General features: G+C 40.1%; 1 protein-coding gene across 2 annotated transcripts in view; it reads left to right on the top strand.

Annotated features, from left to right (window-relative positions):
• The first annotated feature begins 673 nt into the window (after positions 1-673).
• CENPC (centromere protein C) overlaps positions 674-17166 on the top strand; it is a 130180-nt gene continuing 113687 nt past the window's right edge. For both annotated transcript variants that reach the window (XM_037829897.1, XM_037829896.1), the window contains exon 1: positions 674-924. In XM_037829897.1, coding sequence (XP_037685825.1) covers positions 907-924 — 18 coding nt within the window. In that variant the 5' untranslated portion in view covers positions 674-906. The remainder of the gene's footprint in view (positions 925-17166) is intronic.

Raw genomic sequence — 17166 nt, 5'->3', positions numbered from 1 at the left:
AAGAAATCTTTAGAATATCTAATTTAGGGTTTCCATTAGGGACACTCCAGAAGGATGCCACAATTTGTCCTAGCTGACATAGCTCGTTCATGGTTGAGCAAGGTCAAGGCTTAGGACTCTTTTCAGGACTTCACACATAAATGATATATTAAAGAGGTCACTTTTTTGGTAATGCTTCATAAAAATATCATCCACACATTTGAAAAAAGAATACAAGCTATCATCATTCATTATTTCCAGATTTGATGTATAGAAAGGTGGGTGTGGCTGACGAGCCTGCACAGGGGAATCTTTCACTTCCAAACGTCTTCTGCAATTTCTACCTCATATCTTTCCAAATATTACTTTCTACTCCATAATAAAACTGTTGAGAAGTCTTAAAGTTGTGTTCAAGGGGCAAAGATGGTTCCCAACACCACGTCTCCTAACCAAAAGCCCACTCCTATGCCCAGCCTTAGCGTGGGGCGGAGAGAGAAAGGGAGAACAGACGCGGGTGCGGGAGGAGCCGAATGAGAGGCTGAAGGAAGAGTTGAAGCAGGAAGGAGGGGCGAGCCGCGGCTGCGGGTGGGAGGGGCGGTGTACAGGAGTAGTGAGGGGGCGGGCCCAATAACGGTTTCCTGCTTATTGGGCGCCTCGGTCCGTTTTGCGCATGTGCAGCCTGTTTTCAAATCTTGGAGAGCGCGGGATCTGGGTGGCCGGTGGAGGGCCGAACCAAGGGGCGGGGAGCGCAAGGACTGTAGGCTCCTGCGGGGTCTCAGCCCCTAGCGTCAGCGTCCCGGCTCAGCCCCGCAGCGCCCACCTGATTGGCGGCAGTGGGCCTCTGTAGTCGGTGATCTGCACCGTGGAGCTGCGGCCCGGTTGGACGTGCGCTCCGGCCCCCCGGCGCAGACGAAGCCGGGGTAGAACATGGCTGCGGCGGGTCTGGTAAGTGCGTGTTCCGTCTCTTGCTGCGAACGGGACTCCCGCCTCGCCTGCTTTCGCGCGAGGCGGGGAACTGTGAAATGTTGGGCCTGTGTTGTGACGTTTTTGGGATTTGGGTGGGAAGGCTGCGCGAATGTTTGATATCGGGTGTGATCGTGTGCCGATAGCGAGTAAATTTACTTTTTATTATTTCCTCAAAGTTTCTTCTTGTAATTTCGTCTATCACTGCATCTTTCTCTTCAAAGAACCTTATGATTTCTACTTTTTAGGCTAGCTCCACTTCCTAGTCCTCCAATACCTTTCTTTCCGTACCAGAGGTATTGAAACACCTTAAAATGTGTTTTTGCTTCATTCAGACTTGCTGGTTTGGAGAAATAGAGTTGATCATGAAACAAATTTATTCCTAAATAATCTGGCGTTGTCATATTTTGTCAAAATGTTGAGCCTGGTATGCACTTGTTGACGAAGTTTTCCGAAAGGCAGCTATTACTTGAAAAGTACAATCTGGGAATAAATAACCGGGGAAACTCAGCTTTTGTTTTCCTGTTTCTGGACTTCTTCGATATTCAATATTCTGCTTTTCAAAATTCGTTGCTGATGACTACATAATACCCATATTATTCCGTATTCTAAATTTGTATTTTATACTGTATCTCCCCTTTTAAGATATCTTCATCGTGGATGGTCTCCCATTATGTAAAGCTACGTAAGTGCTCTCTCTCTCTCTCTCTTCCTCTTTCTGCTTGTCTGCATTAAGAAATATATGAAGGGGTAGTATAGTGTGTACATTTATTCTGGGCACATTTATTGTTTATGTTATATATAATCAGAAAAAGCAATAAAGCGATTCTCATTGGGGGAAGAGAGGAGAAAGAGAACTCACTAAATGCCCACAGTTCATTTTCCAAATGCCTCTTATAACCTGAGAGTTGTTTTGTCTTTTAGTTTTGATATCTCACTTTGTTTCATAATCCTTTTTTTTTTTTTCCAAAGAGAGAAAGTATATTGCTAGGCGGGAAGCAGGAGATCAGATGGCTTGTCAGTCTAAAAATCTGTCTCCTTGTCTAAGAAGTTAAAGGTTTTTATGGATGCAAACAAGGGGAGGTGGAGTTGCTACCATTACAGTAACAAGTATAAGCAGCTACAGTTTATAAATGTGAAGGAGTAGAGCTATGCTAGAACAAAGCTAACCATTTCAAGAACAAGTCAGTGCTTAGTTCTGAGCTGACTCAAGTTCTTTCATTAACATTAGGGGTTGCCTTTGTGATTATAAGATGCTGAAGTTGAAAAACTGGATAAAGGGGATACAAGTGAGGGTCAGTCACAAGGTTTTTACAATCACAAGGTCACAAGATAAAGGCTATATAGTCATACAATCATTATTACAGTTTAGTAATTTCAGGTATTCCTTCTGGCTATTTTTTTTTTAAATCTTCATTTTATTGAGATATATTCACATACCACGCAGTCATAGAAAACAAATCGTATATTCAATTGTTCACAGTACCATTACATAGTTGTACATTCATCACCTAAATCAATGCCTGACACCTTCATTAGCACACACACAAAAATAACAAGAATAATAATTAAAGTGAAAAAGAGCAATTAAAGTAAAAAAGAACACTGGGTACCTTTGTCTGTCTGTCTGTTTGTTTCCTTCCCCTGTTTTTCTACTCATCCATCCATAAACTAGACAAAGGAGAGTGTGGTCCTTATGGCTTTCCCAATCCCATTGTCACCCCCATAAACTACATTTTTATACAGTTGTCTTCGTGATTCATGGGTTCTGGGTTGTAGTTTGATAGTTTCAGGTATCTACCACCAGCTACCCCAATTCTTTAGAACCTAAAAAGGGTTGTCTAAATTGTGTGTAAGAGTGCCCACCAGAGTGACCTCTCGGCTCCTTTTGGAATCTCTCTGCCACTGAAGCTTATTTCATTTCCGTTCACATCCCCCTTTTGGTCAAGAAGGTGTTCTCCATCCCACGATGCCGGGTCTACATTCCTCCCTGGGAGTCATATTCCACGTTGCCAGGGAGATTCACTCCCTTGGGTGTCTGATCCCACGTAGTGGGGAGGGCAGTGATTTCACCTTTCAAGTCGGCTTAGGTAGAGAGAGAGGTCTGGCTATTTTTAATACACTGCAAAGTAAAAAAATATCTGTATAGTGATTCAGTAGTCATAATCATCGATTAAATCCTAACTTCTTGTTAATAGTACCTCTCTCTTATTTGATCATTCTCTCAATCTTGAGGGATGTCTGGGCGATGACTGTCCTAACTTCTTCATACTGAAAGGGGGGGGAGGTCCACATCAGAGGGTAGAGGAATGAAACTGGTTGTTGTTCTTGGAGAGACTGGTACCCCTGGGTTTCATAGGAACAATTGGAGGCTTTAAGTCTCTGAAAAATAAACTTAGTAAGTAAAACTTTTATGGAGTCTTGGATAGAGCACAGGGTATTCAGGGTTTTCAGGAACACTGTTCTTTGGGGCTTAACATACTGTGGCAGTTTGCAGTATCTGGCTGAAAATTGCATAAGAGTAACCTCCAGAATGACCTCTCGACTATTTGAAATCTCTTAGCCACGGAAACTTTGTTTTATTTCTTTTTTCCCTTTTGGTAAACCAATTCCATGATGCCAGGAATCATTCCTGGGAGTCATGTCCCACATTGCCAGGGACACTTACATGCTTGGAAGTCATGTCCCACATAGGGGAGAGTATAGTGAGTTTATTTGCAGAGTTTGGCTTAGAGAGAGGCCGCATCTGAGCAACAAAAGATCTCTTGGGGTGACTCTTAGGTATTAATTGTAAGTAGGCTTAACTTTGCCTTGCAGAAATAAGTTTCATAAGATTGAGGGCTTGGCTTATTAAATTGGGAGTTCCTGTTGCTTAAGAGAATAGTAGGAATTCTACAGGTGGGGAAGTTTAATAGTTCCACAGTTTTCTCCAGTCTCTTAAGGGACTTTGCAAATATTTTTTAATTCTCTGCCAAAAATACTCTGAAATGCATCAGGGTATTACATTAACCTGTACAGAATATCAAGATCTCATGCCCTAATCTAAGTGCTGTGCTAAATAAAGCTGAATTAGATTGTTTAAATAAAATGACCAGACAGGTTAAATTAGATAGTATGCTACAGAAATTTTAAATTTGGGACAAAATAAATATCTGTTACTTTGGTCTCACACAGAAGTTCACGTTTTAAAATACAGACAATATCATCCTTTACCATGTATTCTGATTTACCTAAGTCCTAACCAGATCGGCTTCATTCACATCTCTAAAAAGTCTGATCTCTTTTATATAGCTTCTTTAACAGTTGCTGTATGGAGTAATGCTGACTTTCAGGGCTGGCGAATTCTAACTCTGAGTCTCAGGTGTCACACAGATACCTAAAGTCCCAGGGAACTACCAGCTTACACACAAAGAGCAAAGCATCTCAGAATTTAGAAGTGAACAGTTAAAGATCAGGAATAAATGTGACTGCTGTAAGAGCTTACAGTGTAGGCCCTAATTTTCTTATAAGCATTTTCTAAATGAAGCTATTTTCAGAAATAAAAGCATTTGACAGTTGACTTATATTGGGGTCATCAACCACAGACCATAGCAGAAGTTTTGTCCTGTCTTACCTTTATGCATTTACCAGGGTTGTGTTTAGACAGCTAAAACATAATTTATATACTTGTCTTGCTTCTCTTTTCAAGTCCCTTTTTGTTGAAGATGAAGTTCTGGCTTACAGGTGACCACATGTACTTTTAGAGAAGCATTAAAGCAAAGTACTATAACTGACAGGTTGTTTCCATGATCTGTAACCTTTTTCTTAAAATAACTAAAACCATGACTAACAACATCATACTGTTGTCTAACATCATGCAGATCAGTATCATGATATAACATGGAGAGTAGGAACTTTTTCAAGTCTTTAGAAATTTTATACAATCTGTAAATATGTGAATAACATTTCATCTATATAAATTTATCTAACAGAAGGATAGAAAATCCCTTTTAATTATTTTAATACTTCCCAAACACTTCCTATGTAAAAAGTTAAACTATTTTAGCACCTCACTTTTTTTTTTTTTTAATCTTCATTTTATTCAGATATATTCACATACCACGCAGTCATACAAAACAAATCGTACTTTCGATTGTTTACAGTACCATTACATAGTGGTACATTCATCACCCAAATCAATCCCTGGCACCTTCATTAGCACGCACACAAAAATAACAAGAATAATAATTAGAGTGAAAAAGAGCAATTGGAGTAAAAAAGAACACTGGGTACCTTTGTCTGTTTGTTTCCTTCCCCTATTTTTCTACTCATCCATCCATAAACTAGACAAAGTGGAGTGTGGTCCTTATGGCTTTCCCAATCCCATTGTCACCCCTCATAAGCTACATTTTTATACAACTGTCTTCGAGATTCATGGGTTCTGGGTTGTAGTTTGATAGTTTCAGGTATCCACCACCAGCTACCCCAATTCTTTAGAACCTAAAAAGGGTTGTCTAAAGTGTGCATAAGAGTGCCCACCAGAGTGACCTCTCGGCTCCTTTTGGAATCTCTCTGCCACTGAAGCTTATTTCATTTCCGTTCACATCCCCCTTTTGGTCAAGAAGGTGTTCTCCATCCCACGATGCCGGGTCTACATTCCTCCCTGGGAGTCATATTCCACGTTGCCAGGGAGATTCACTCCCTTGGGTGTCTGATCCCACGTAGTGGGGAGGGCAGTGATTTCACCTTTCAAGTCGGCTTAGGTAGAGAGAGAGGTCTGGCTATTTTTAATACACTGCAAAGTAAAAAAATATCTGTATAGTGATTCAGTAGTCATAATCATCGATTAAATCCTAACTTCTTGTTAATAGTACCTCTCTCTTATTTGATCATTCTCTCAATCTTGAGGGATGTCTGGGCGATGACTGTCCTAACTTCTTCATACTGAAAGGGGGGGGAGGTCCACATCAGAGGGTAGAGGAATGAAACTGGTTGTTGTTCTTGGAGAGACTGGTACCCCTGGGTTTCATAGGAACAATTGGAGGCTTTAAGTCTCTGAAAAATAAACTTAGTAAGTAAAACTTTTATGGAGTCTTGGATAGAGCACAGGGTATTCAGGGTTTTCAGGAACACTGTTCTTTGGGGCTTAACATACTGTGGCAGTTTGCAGTATCTGGCTGAAAATTGCATAAGAGTAACCTCCAGAATGACCTCTCGACTATTTGAAATCTCTTAGCCACGGAAACTTTGTTTTATTTCTTTTTTCCCTTTTGGTAAACCAATTCCATGATGCCAGGAATCATTCCTGGGAGTCATGTCCCACATTGCCAGGGACACTTACATGCTTGGAAGTCATGTCCCACATAGGGGAGAGTATAGTGAGTTTATTTGCAGAGTTTGGCTTAGAGAGAGGCCGCATCTGAGCAACAAAAGATCTCTTGGGGTGACTCTTAGGTATTAATTGTAAGTAGGCTTAACTTTGCCTTGCAGAAATAAGTTTCATAAGATTGAGGGCTTGGCTTATTAAATTGGGAGTTCCTGTTGCTTAAGAGAATAGTAGGAATTCTACAGGTGGGGAAGTTTAATAGTTCCACAGTTTTCTCCAGTCTCTTAAGGGACTTTGCAAATATTTTTTAATTCTCTGCCAAAAATACTCTGAAATGCATCAGGGTATTACATTAACCTGTACAGAATATCAAGATCTCATGCCCTAATCTAAGTGCTGTGCTAAATAAAGCTGAATTAGATTGTTTAAATAAAATGACCAGACAGGTTAAATTAGATAGTATGCTACAGAAATTTTAAATTTGGGACAAAATAAATATCTGTTACTTTGGTCTCACACAGAAGTTCACGTTTTAAAATACAGACAATATCATCCTTTACCATGTATTCTGATTTACCTAAGTCCTAACCAGATCGGCTTCATTCACATCTCTAAAAAGTCTGATCTCTTTTATATAGCTTCTTTAACAGTTGCTGTATGGAGTAATGCTGACTTTCAGGGCTGGCGAATTCTAACTCTGAGTCTCAGGTGTCACACAGATACCTAAAGTCCCAGGGAACTACCAGCTTACACACAAAGAGCAAAGCATCTCAGAATTTAGAAGTGAACAGTTAAAGATCAGGAATAAATGTGACTGCTGTAAGAGCTTACAGTGTAGGCCCTAATTTTCTTATAAGCATTTTCTAAATGAAGCTATTTTCAGAAATAAAAGCATTTGACAGTTGACTTATATTGGGGTCATCAACCACAGACCATAGCAGAAGTTTTGTCCTGTCTTACCTTTATACATTTACCAGGGTTGTGTTTAGACAGCTAAAACATAATTTATATACTTGTCTTGCTTCTCTTTTCAAGTCCCTTTTTGTTGAAGATGAAGTTCTGGCTTACAGGTGACCACATGTACTTTTAGAGAAGCATTAAAGCAAAGTACTATAACTGACAGGTTGTTTCCATGATCTGTAACCTTTTTCTTAAAATAACTAAAACCATGACTAACAACATCATACTGTTGTCTAACATCATGCAGATCAGTATCATGATATAACATGGAGAGTAGGAACTTTTTCAAGTCTTTAGAAATTTTATACAATCTGTAAATATGTGAATAACATTTCATCTATATAAATTTATCTAACAGAAGGATAGAAAATCCCTTTTAATTATTTTAATACTTCCCAAACACTTCCTATGTAAAAAGTTAAACTATTTTAGCACCTCACTTTTTTTTTTTTTTAATCTTCATTTTATTCAGATATATTCACATACCACGCAGTCATACAAAACAAATCGTACTTTCGATTGTTTACAGTACCATTACATAGTGGTACATTCATCACCCAAATCAATCCCTGGCACCTTCATTAGCACGCACACAAAAATAACAAGAATAATAATTAGAGTGAAAAAGAGCAATTGGAGTAAAAAAGAACACTGGGTACCTTTGTCTGTTTGTTTCCTTCCCCTATTTTTCTACTCATCCATCCATAAACTAGACAAAGTGGAGTGTGGTCCTTATGGCTTTCCCAATCCCATTGTCACCCCTCATAAGCTACATTTTTATACAACTGTCTTCGAGATTCATGGGTTCTGGGTTGTAGTTTGATAGTTTCAGGTATCCACCACCAGCTACCCCAATTCTTTAGAACCTAAAAAGGGTTGTCTAAAGTGTGCATAAGAGTGCCCACCAGAGTGACCTCTCGGCTCCTTTTGGAATCTCTCTGCCACTGAAGCTTATTTCATTTCCTTTCACATCCCCCTTTTGGTCAAGAAGGTGTTCTCCGTCCCACAATGCCAGGTCTACATTCCTCCCCGGGAGTCATATTCCACGTTGCCAGGGAGATTCACTCCCCTGGGTGTCTGATCCCACGTAGGGGGGAGGGCAGTGATTTCACCTTTCAAGTTGGGTTAGCTAGAGAGACAGGGCCACATCTGAGCAACAAAGAGGCATTCGGGAGGAGGCTCTTAGGCACAACCGTAGGGAGGCCTAGCCTCTCCTTTGCAGCAACCATCTTCCCAAGGGTAAAACCTGTGGTAGAGGGCTCAACCCATCAAACCACCAGTCCCCTATGTCTGTGGTCATGTTAGCAACCATGGAGGTGGGGTAGGCGAATACCCCTGCATTCTCCACAGGCTCCTCAAGGCGGCACTACATTTTTTTTTTTTAACTTTCCCTTCTTTTTTAAATCAACTGTATGAAAAAAAAAGTTAAAAAGAAAACAAACATACAATAAAAGAACATTTCAAAGAGACCATAACAAGGGAGTAAGAAAAAGACAACTAACCTAAGATAACTGCTTAACTTCCAACCTGTTCCTACTTTACCCCAAGAAAGTTACCTAATATAGCAACATTTCTGTGAACTTGCTCCTACTATATCCATCAGAAATTAACAGACCATAGTCATTCCTGGGCATCCCCAGAACGTTAAATAGCTTATCTGTTCTTCTTGGATTATTGTTCCCCCTTCCTTAATTGCTCTCTATTGCTAGTTCCCCTACATTCTACATTATAAACCATTTGTTTTACATTTTTCAAAGTTCACATTAGTGGTAGCATATAATATTTCTCTTTTTGTGCCTGGCTTATTTCGCTCAGCATTATGTCTTCAAGGTTCATCCATGTTGTCATATGTTTCACGAGATCGTTCCTTCTTACTGCCGCGTAGTATTCCATCGTGTGTATATACCACATTTTATTTATCCACTCATCTGTTGAAGGACATTTGGGTTGTTTCCATCTCTTGGCAATTGTGAATAATGCTGCTATGAACATTGGCGTGCAGATATATGTTCGTGTCACTGCCTTCCGATCTTCCGGCTATATACAGGGAAGTGCAATCGCTGGATCGAATGGTAACTCTATATCTAGTTTTCTAAGGAACTGCCAGACTGACTTCCAGAGTGGCTGAACCATTATACAGTCCCACCAACAATGAATAAGAGTTCCAATTTCTCCACATCCCCTCCAGCATTTGTAGTTTCCTGTTTGTTTAATGGCAGCCATTCTAACCGGTGTTAGATGGTATCTCATTGTGGTCTTAATTTGCATCTCTCTAATAGCTAGTGAAGCTGAACATTTTTTCATGTGTTTCTTGGCCATTTGTATTTCCTCTTCAGAGAACTGTCTTTTCATATCTTTTGCCCATTTTATAATTGGGCCGTCTGTACTATTGTCATTGAGTTGTAGGATTTCTTTATATATGCAAGATATCAGTCTTTTGTCAGATACATGGTTTCCAAAAATTTTTTCCCATTGAGTTGGCTGCCTCTTTACCTTTTTGAGAAATTCCTTTGAGGTGCAGAAACTTCTAAGCTTGAGGAGTTCCCATTTATCTATTTTCTCTTTTGTTGCTTGTGCTTTGGGTGTAAAGTCTAGGAAGTGGCCGCCTAGTACAAGGTCTTGAAGATGTTTTCCTACATTATCTTCTAGGAGTTTTATGGTACTTTCTTTTATATTGAGGTCTTTGGTCCATTTTGAGTTAATTTTTGTGTAGGGGGTGAGGTAGGGGTCCTCTTTCATTCTTTTGGATATGGATATCCAACTCTCCCAGCCCCATTTGTTGAATAGACCATTATGACTCAGTTCAGTGACTTTGGGGGCCTTATCAAAGATCAGTCGGCCATAGATCTGAGGGTCTATCTCTGAATTCTCAATTCGATTCTATTGATCTATATGTCTATCTTTGTGCCAGTACCATGCTGTTTTGGCAACTGTGGCTTTATAATAAGCTTCAAAGTCAGGGAGTGTAAGTCCTCCCACTTCGTTTTTCTTTTTTAGAGTGTCTTTAGCAATTCGAGGCATCTTCCCTTTCCAAATAAATTTGATAACTAGCTTTTCCAAGTCTGCAAAGTAGGTTGTTGGAATTTTGATTGGGATTGCATTGAATCTGTAGATGAGTTTGGGTAGAATTGACATCTTAATGACATTTAGCGTTCCTACCCATGAACATGGAATATTTTTCCATCTTTTAAGGTCCCCTTCTATTTCTTTTAGTAGAGTTATGTAGTTTTCTTTGTATAGGTCTTTTACATCTTCGGTTAAGTTTATTCCTAGGTACTTGATTTTTTTAGTTGCTATTGAAAATGGTATCTTTTTCTTGAGTGTCTCTTCAGTTTGTTCATTTCTAGCATATAGAAACATTACTGACTTATGTGCATTAACCTTGTATCCCGCTACTTTGCTAAATTTGTTTATTAGCTCTAGTAGCTGTATCGTCGATTTCTCAGGGTTTTCTAGATATAAGATCATATCATCTGCAAACAATGACAGTTTTACTTCTTCTTTTCCAATTTGGATGCCTTTTATTTCTTTGTCTTGCCGGATTGCCCTGGCTAGCACTTCCAGCACAATGTTGAATAACAGTGGTGACAGCAGGCATCCTTGTCTTGTTCCTGATCTTAGAGGGAAGGCTTTCAGTCTCTCACCATTGAGTACTATGCTGGCTGTGGGTTTTTCACATATGCTCTTTATCATGTGGAGGAAGTTTCCTTCAATTCCTACCTTTTGAAGTGTTTTTATCAAAAAGGGATGTTGGATTTTGTCAAATGCTTTTTCAGCATCTATTGAGATGATCAATTGATTTTTCCCTTTTGACTTGTTAATGTGTTGTAATACATTGATTGATTTTCTTATGTTGAACCATCCTTGCATGCCTGGAATAAACCCCACTTGGTCATGGTGTATGATTTTTTTAATGTGTCTTTGGATTCGATTTGCAAGTATTTTGTTGAGGATTTTTGCATCTATATTCATTAGGGAGATTGGCCGGTAGTTTTCCTTTTTTGTAGCATCTTTGCCTGGTTTTGGTATTAGATTGATGTTAGCTTCATAGAATGAGTTAGGTAGTGTTCCATTTTCTTCAGTGTTTTGAAAGAGTTTGAGTAAGATTGGTGTCAGTTCTTTCTGGAAAGTTTGGTAGAATTCCCCTGTGAAGCCATCTGGCCCTGGGCATTTATTTGTGGGAAGATTTTTGATGACTGATTGGATCTCTTTGCTTGTGATGTGTTGGTTGAGGTCTTCTATTTCTTCTCTGGTCAGTCTAGGTTGTTCATATGTTTCCAGGAAATTGTCCATTTCCTCTACATTATCCAGTTTGTTGCCATACAGTTGTTCATAGTATCCTCTTATAATTTTTTTAATTTCTTCAGGATCTGCAGTTATGTCACCTTTTTCATTCATTATTTTGTTTATATGGGTCTTCTCTCTTTTTGATTTTGTCAGTCTAGCTAGGGGCTTGTCAATCTTGTTGATCTTCTCAAAGAACCAACTTTTGGTGATATTTGTCCTCTCTATTGTTTTTTTTGTTCTCTATGTCATTTATTTCTGCTTTAATCCTTGTGATTTCTTTTCTTCTACTTGGTTTAGGATTGGTTTGCTGTTCATTTTCTAGCTTCTTCAGTTGATCCATTAGTTCTTTGATTTTGGCTCTTTCTTCCTTTTTAATATATGCATTTAGTGCTATAAATTTCCCCCTCAGCACTGCTTTTGTTGCATCCCATAGGTTTTGGTATGTTGTGTTCTCATTTTCATTCGTCTCTATATATTTAGCAATTTCTCTTGCTATTTCTTCTTTAACCCACTGATTGTTTAGGAGTGTGTTGTTTAACCTCCAGGTATTTGTGAATTTTCTAAGTCTCTGATGGTTATTGACTTCTAATTGTATTCCATTGTGGTCAGAGAATGTGCTTTGAATAATTTCAATCTTTTTAAATTTATTGAGGCTTGTTTTATGTCCCAGCATATGATCTATTCTGGAGAAAGTTCCATGAGCACTAGAAAAGTATGTGTATCCTGGTGATTTGGGATGTAATGTCCTGTATATGTTTGTTAAATCTAATTCATTTATCAGATTGTTTAGGTTTTCAATTTCCTTATTGGTCTTCTGTCTGGTTGATCTATCTATAGGAGAGAGTGATGTGTTGAAGTCTCCCACAATTATTGTGGAAACATCAATTGCTTCCTTTAGTTTTGCCAGTGTTTGTCTCATGTATTTTGTGGCACCTTGATTGGGTGCATAGACATTTACGATTGTTATTTCTTCTTGCTGAATTGCCCCTTTTATTAGTATGTAGTGGCCTTCTTTGTCTCTCAAAACATCCCTGCATTTGAAGTCTATTTTATCTGAGATTAATATTGCTACACCTGCTTTCTTTTGGCTGTAGCTTGCATGAAATATTTTTTTCCATCCTTTCACTTTCAGTTTGTTTGTGTCCCTGTGTCTAAGATGAGTCTCTTGTATGCAACATATTGATGGTTCATTTTTTTTGATCCATTCTGCGAATCTATATCTTTTAATTGGGGAGTTTAATCCATTTACATTCAGCGTTATAACCGTGAAGGCATTTCTTGAATCAGCCATCTTATCCTTTGGTTTATGTTTGCCATATTTTCCCCTCTCTCTATTAATATCCTTTATTGTACCCATACCGAATCTCTTTAGTACTGAACCTTTCTCCAAGTCTCTCTGTCCTTTCTTTGTTTCTCTTTCTGTAGGGCTCCCTTGAGTATCTCCAGTAGGGCAGGTCTCTTGTTAGCAAATTCTCTCAGCATTTGTTTGTCTGTGAAAAATTTAAGCTCTCCCTCAAATTTGAAGGAGAGCTTTGCTGGATAAAGTATTCTTGGTTGGAAATTTTTCTCACTCAGAATTTTAAATATATCGTGCCACTGCCTTCTTGCCTCCATAGTGGCTGCTGAGTAGTCACTACTTAGTCTTATGCTGTTTCCTTTGTATGTGGTGAATTGCTTTTCTCTTGCTGCTTTCAGAACTTGCTCCTTCTCTTCTGTGTTTGACAGTGTGATCAGTATATGTCTCGGAGTGGGTTTATTTGGATTTATTCTATTTGGGGTTCGCTGAGCATTTATGATTTGTGTATTTATGTTGTTTAGAAGATTTGGGAAGTTTTCCCCAACAATTTCTTTGAATACTCTTCCTAGACCTTTACCCTTTTCTTCCCCGTCTGGGACACCAATGAGTCTTATATTTGGACGTTTCATATTATCTATCATATCCCTGAGGTCCATTTCGATTTTTTCAATTTTTTTCCCCATTCTTTCTTTTATGCTTTCATTTTCCATTCTGTCATCTTCGAGGTCACTGATTCGTTGTTCAACTTCCTCTAGCCTTGTACTATGAGTGTCCAGAATCTTTTTAATTTGGTCAACAGTTTCTTTAATTTCCATAAGATCATCCATTTTTTTATTTAGTCTTGCAATGTCTTCTTTATGCTCTTCTAGGGTCTTCTTGATTTCCTTTGTCTCCCGTACTATGGTCTCATTGTTCATCTTTAGTTCTTTGAGTAGCTGCTCTAGGTGCTCTAGGTCTCTAGGTCTCTTCTGGTCTTTTGATTTGGGTGCTTGGGCTTGGGTTATCCATATCGTCTGGTTTTTTCCTATGCTTTATAATTTTCTGTTGTTTTTGGCCTCGTTGCATTTGCTGAACTTGATAGGGTTCTTTTAGGATTTGTAGACCAATTGAAGTCCTTATCTCTAATTTATCAGATGTACAGCTTCGTGGAGTACACTTTCTCTAACTAACCAGCAGGTGGCGTCCACGAGCCACCTGTTCTCCACAAGCCAGTTCTCCCCTTCTTAGCCTTTTTGGTGAGTGGGGGAGTGAGTCTTGTGGGGTCCAATTGGTGTACCAAGCTTGCGTGTGTAGTTGGTGTTGCCTGCCCTGTATATGGGGCGTGTTTCTGGGCAGTCAGGGATGGGGGGTGGCTCTAACAATCAAATCTCCCAGGTGATCCTAGAGTTTTAAGGCTGCTGCAATAGTCTAATCCTTCAGTTCAGTCCTGCCACAGTTTGTCTCTGCCACTGACCCACAAGTCCTTGGTATTGGCGTATGGCTCCTGAGACTTGCAAGTGGGCCCCTCTTCCAGGCCGTGCACCCCCTGGTCCTCTGTTGAGGGATGACTGTGCTATGTCACAGGTGAGTGCCGTCCCCCCAGAGCAGTTCTGGGCTGCTGGGCTCTGTAGGGAGGCTCCCAGTCTGCTGAAATGATGGCTGATTGGGGCTTTGTTAATTCACACTGCTCTACCTTCCCAACTCTGGGACAATCAGCTGAGGTTGCAGGGAAGGCTAATGTCCATGCCCAGTTTTGTGGTGTGTGCCTGTTATTTGAAGCACTTCCGTCACACTGGGTTGTCTGGGGCAGCTCTGAGTTATGGGGCTGGCGATGGGCAGGAGTGTTTCCTGTCCACCAGGATGATGGCTGTGAGCGGGCACCCCCCTTTTCTTGGGAAGTTGTGGTGTTTAGTGAATTTTCTCAGCTACTGGATTATTGCGTTTTGTCTCAGAGCTCTCCTAGTTCTGCTCTTGACTTGACCTGCCCAAATTGCAGGTCTTTGAAGCTTTCTGTATTGGGCTTCTTAGAGTAATTGTTTTAGAAAAAGAAAAAAGGATTAAAAAAAAAAAAAAAAAAAAAAGGGCCCTCCTCAGAGATCTAATGGGTTATTGAAATGCTAAGAGACAAAGCAACCAGGGCCATTAAGGAAAGATCCACAGGGCAGAGAGATCAGCTTTTCTTCGGGATTTGCATATGCGCCTCAGGACCTGGGCTCTGGCCTGAGCTCTGCCCTTCCCCCTTCTATGTTCACCAGAACTCCAAAAATCCTCCGCTTTTATTTTGGAGTTTTTCATGTTGTTTTTTTTTTTCTATGCCTGTCTCCTCTCTGCTGGGCTGGCTGCTCTCAGATTCTCTGGTGTCTGGTCTCCGTCTATCTATGGTAGGAATTTGGATCAGCAGAATGAGTTTCCGATAAGGGCTGCCACTGCAGTTCTCCCTTCTCCTTCCCGGAGCTGACAGCCCCTCCTCCCACGGGACTGAGCCTGGCAGGGAGGGGCGCGGGTCCCCTGGCCGCAAAAACTTACAGATTTCGCTGATCTCAGCAGTTCCACGTTTTCATGAGTGTTGTATGAAGTATGCCCAAAGTCAGATTGCTCTGTGGTGTCCAGTCCACGCAGTTCCTGGCTTTCTACCTACTTTCCTGGAGGAGTAACTAAAACATACAGCTCACCAGTCTGCCATCTTGCGCCACCTCCAGCACCTCACTTTTAAAGGTTGAAGAACAAATCCTTTACAACAGTTTTCCTTTAAAAGTGAGAAGATTTGTCTTCTGAAATAAAGGATTATAAGGTCAACATAAATATCAATAAGGATATTATTCTGATATGACATAAAATCTTTTTCTTCTAAACAGAATACTCAGATGGTTGAGAAAAACTTTTTACAACTTTTCGTGAGGAGCAGACCAACAATTCACATTATTTTAACAGAGAGAAAAACTAAATTCCAGTTTTGTATGAATACAGAGTTTGACCCAAAAGCTCTTTAAAAAAATATTATAGTCCCCAACCAGTCCCTGCTGGCTGAGTGTCTGAGTTGCAGCACTGCGACCTTCTGCTCTGTGAACTTGGCACTGCACGTGGCACGGAGGTTGCGGATTGTTGTCTGCAGCCTCTGTGCTCACTCTGCGCTGGTCACGTCCTACCCGCCGAGGCCCTGGGGCCTGGGAGCAGACACTGTTTGGATGCTGCATACCGGCCCCACTGTGCTCTCCGTGTGGAAATTCACAGACAAACATGAGTGGATAATAACAGAAAATGGTACTGGAATCAGCAATTTTGCACAGGAAGCTTTGGGAGATGTTTACTATAGTTTTCCAAAGGTTGGGACAAAATTGAACAAACGAGAAGTTTGGTGCTTTGGAAAGTGTGAAAGCTACTAGTGAACTTTATTCTCCTCTATCAGAAGTAACAGAAATTAATGAAGCTCTTGCAGAAAATCCAGGACTTGTCAACAAATCTTGTTAAGAGATGGTTGACTGATCAAGAACCAGTCAGATGTCCAGACTCGGAACTGGAAACTATTTCTATCTCTGAAGATTTTTAAGGTGCCAAGGGTCTGTAGTGCTGGCAAAGTAGAGAAAAAACTGATTGTTGAACCTCTAGATTAAAAAGTCTAGCTGCAAAAGGCTAGATTACCATGTTTACCCATCCTGCTGAAGCTCCAGAACTTAGAGCAGTCAGGCTCCTTAGGAATCTTTGTCCCTTCTTGGGTCGCCAAATTGATACCCATAACCCATTTTGAAAATAAGGTAGGGAGAATACTGGAGGAGATTATCCTCAGCCATTCCTGTACTTCAGTGGTTCTCAACTGGGGTGTTTCTGCCCCTCCAGGGGTCACCTAGTGGGTAGAGGTCGGGGATGCTGCTAAACATCCTACAGTGCATCCAGCAACAAAGAATTTTCGCACCCAAACCCCCATAACAAAGAATTATCCAGCTCAAAATGTCAAAGGTACTGATGTTGAGAAATCCTGCTGCATTGTATATTACTGTTTCCCTTTAGAAATATGATTTACACAGTGAATGGAAGAAGCTTATGTTAAAATGACTGAAGAATGAGTTGAAATTTCATTTATTTTGAAAATGAGAACTTTGAACATTCTAACTTAAATTTAGAATCAAGACTGTTCGGGTTTCCTAAAGCTGCCGGAGTGCAAAATACCAGAAATGGATTGGCTTTTATAAAGGGGATTTATTAGGTTACAAATTTATAGTTCTAAGGCCATAACATAAAAGTGTCCAAACTAAGGCATCAACAAGAGGATATCTTCAGTGAAGAAAGGCCAGTGGCGTCCGGAACACCTCATGTCATCTGGGAAGGCATGTGGCTGGCTTCTGCTTGTCCTTTGCTCCTGGGTTTTGGTTTCAAAATGGCTTTCTCCAAAATTCTTTGG

This window comes from Choloepus didactylus, chromosome 3, assembly GCF_015220235.1.
Source record: "Choloepus didactylus isolate mChoDid1 chromosome 3, mChoDid1.pri, whole genome shotgun sequence".
NCBI classification, from domain to species: domain Eukaryota; kingdom Metazoa; phylum Chordata; class Mammalia; order Pilosa; family Megalonychidae; genus Choloepus; species Choloepus didactylus.
This window is presented reverse-complemented; position numbering and strand designations above follow the sequence as displayed.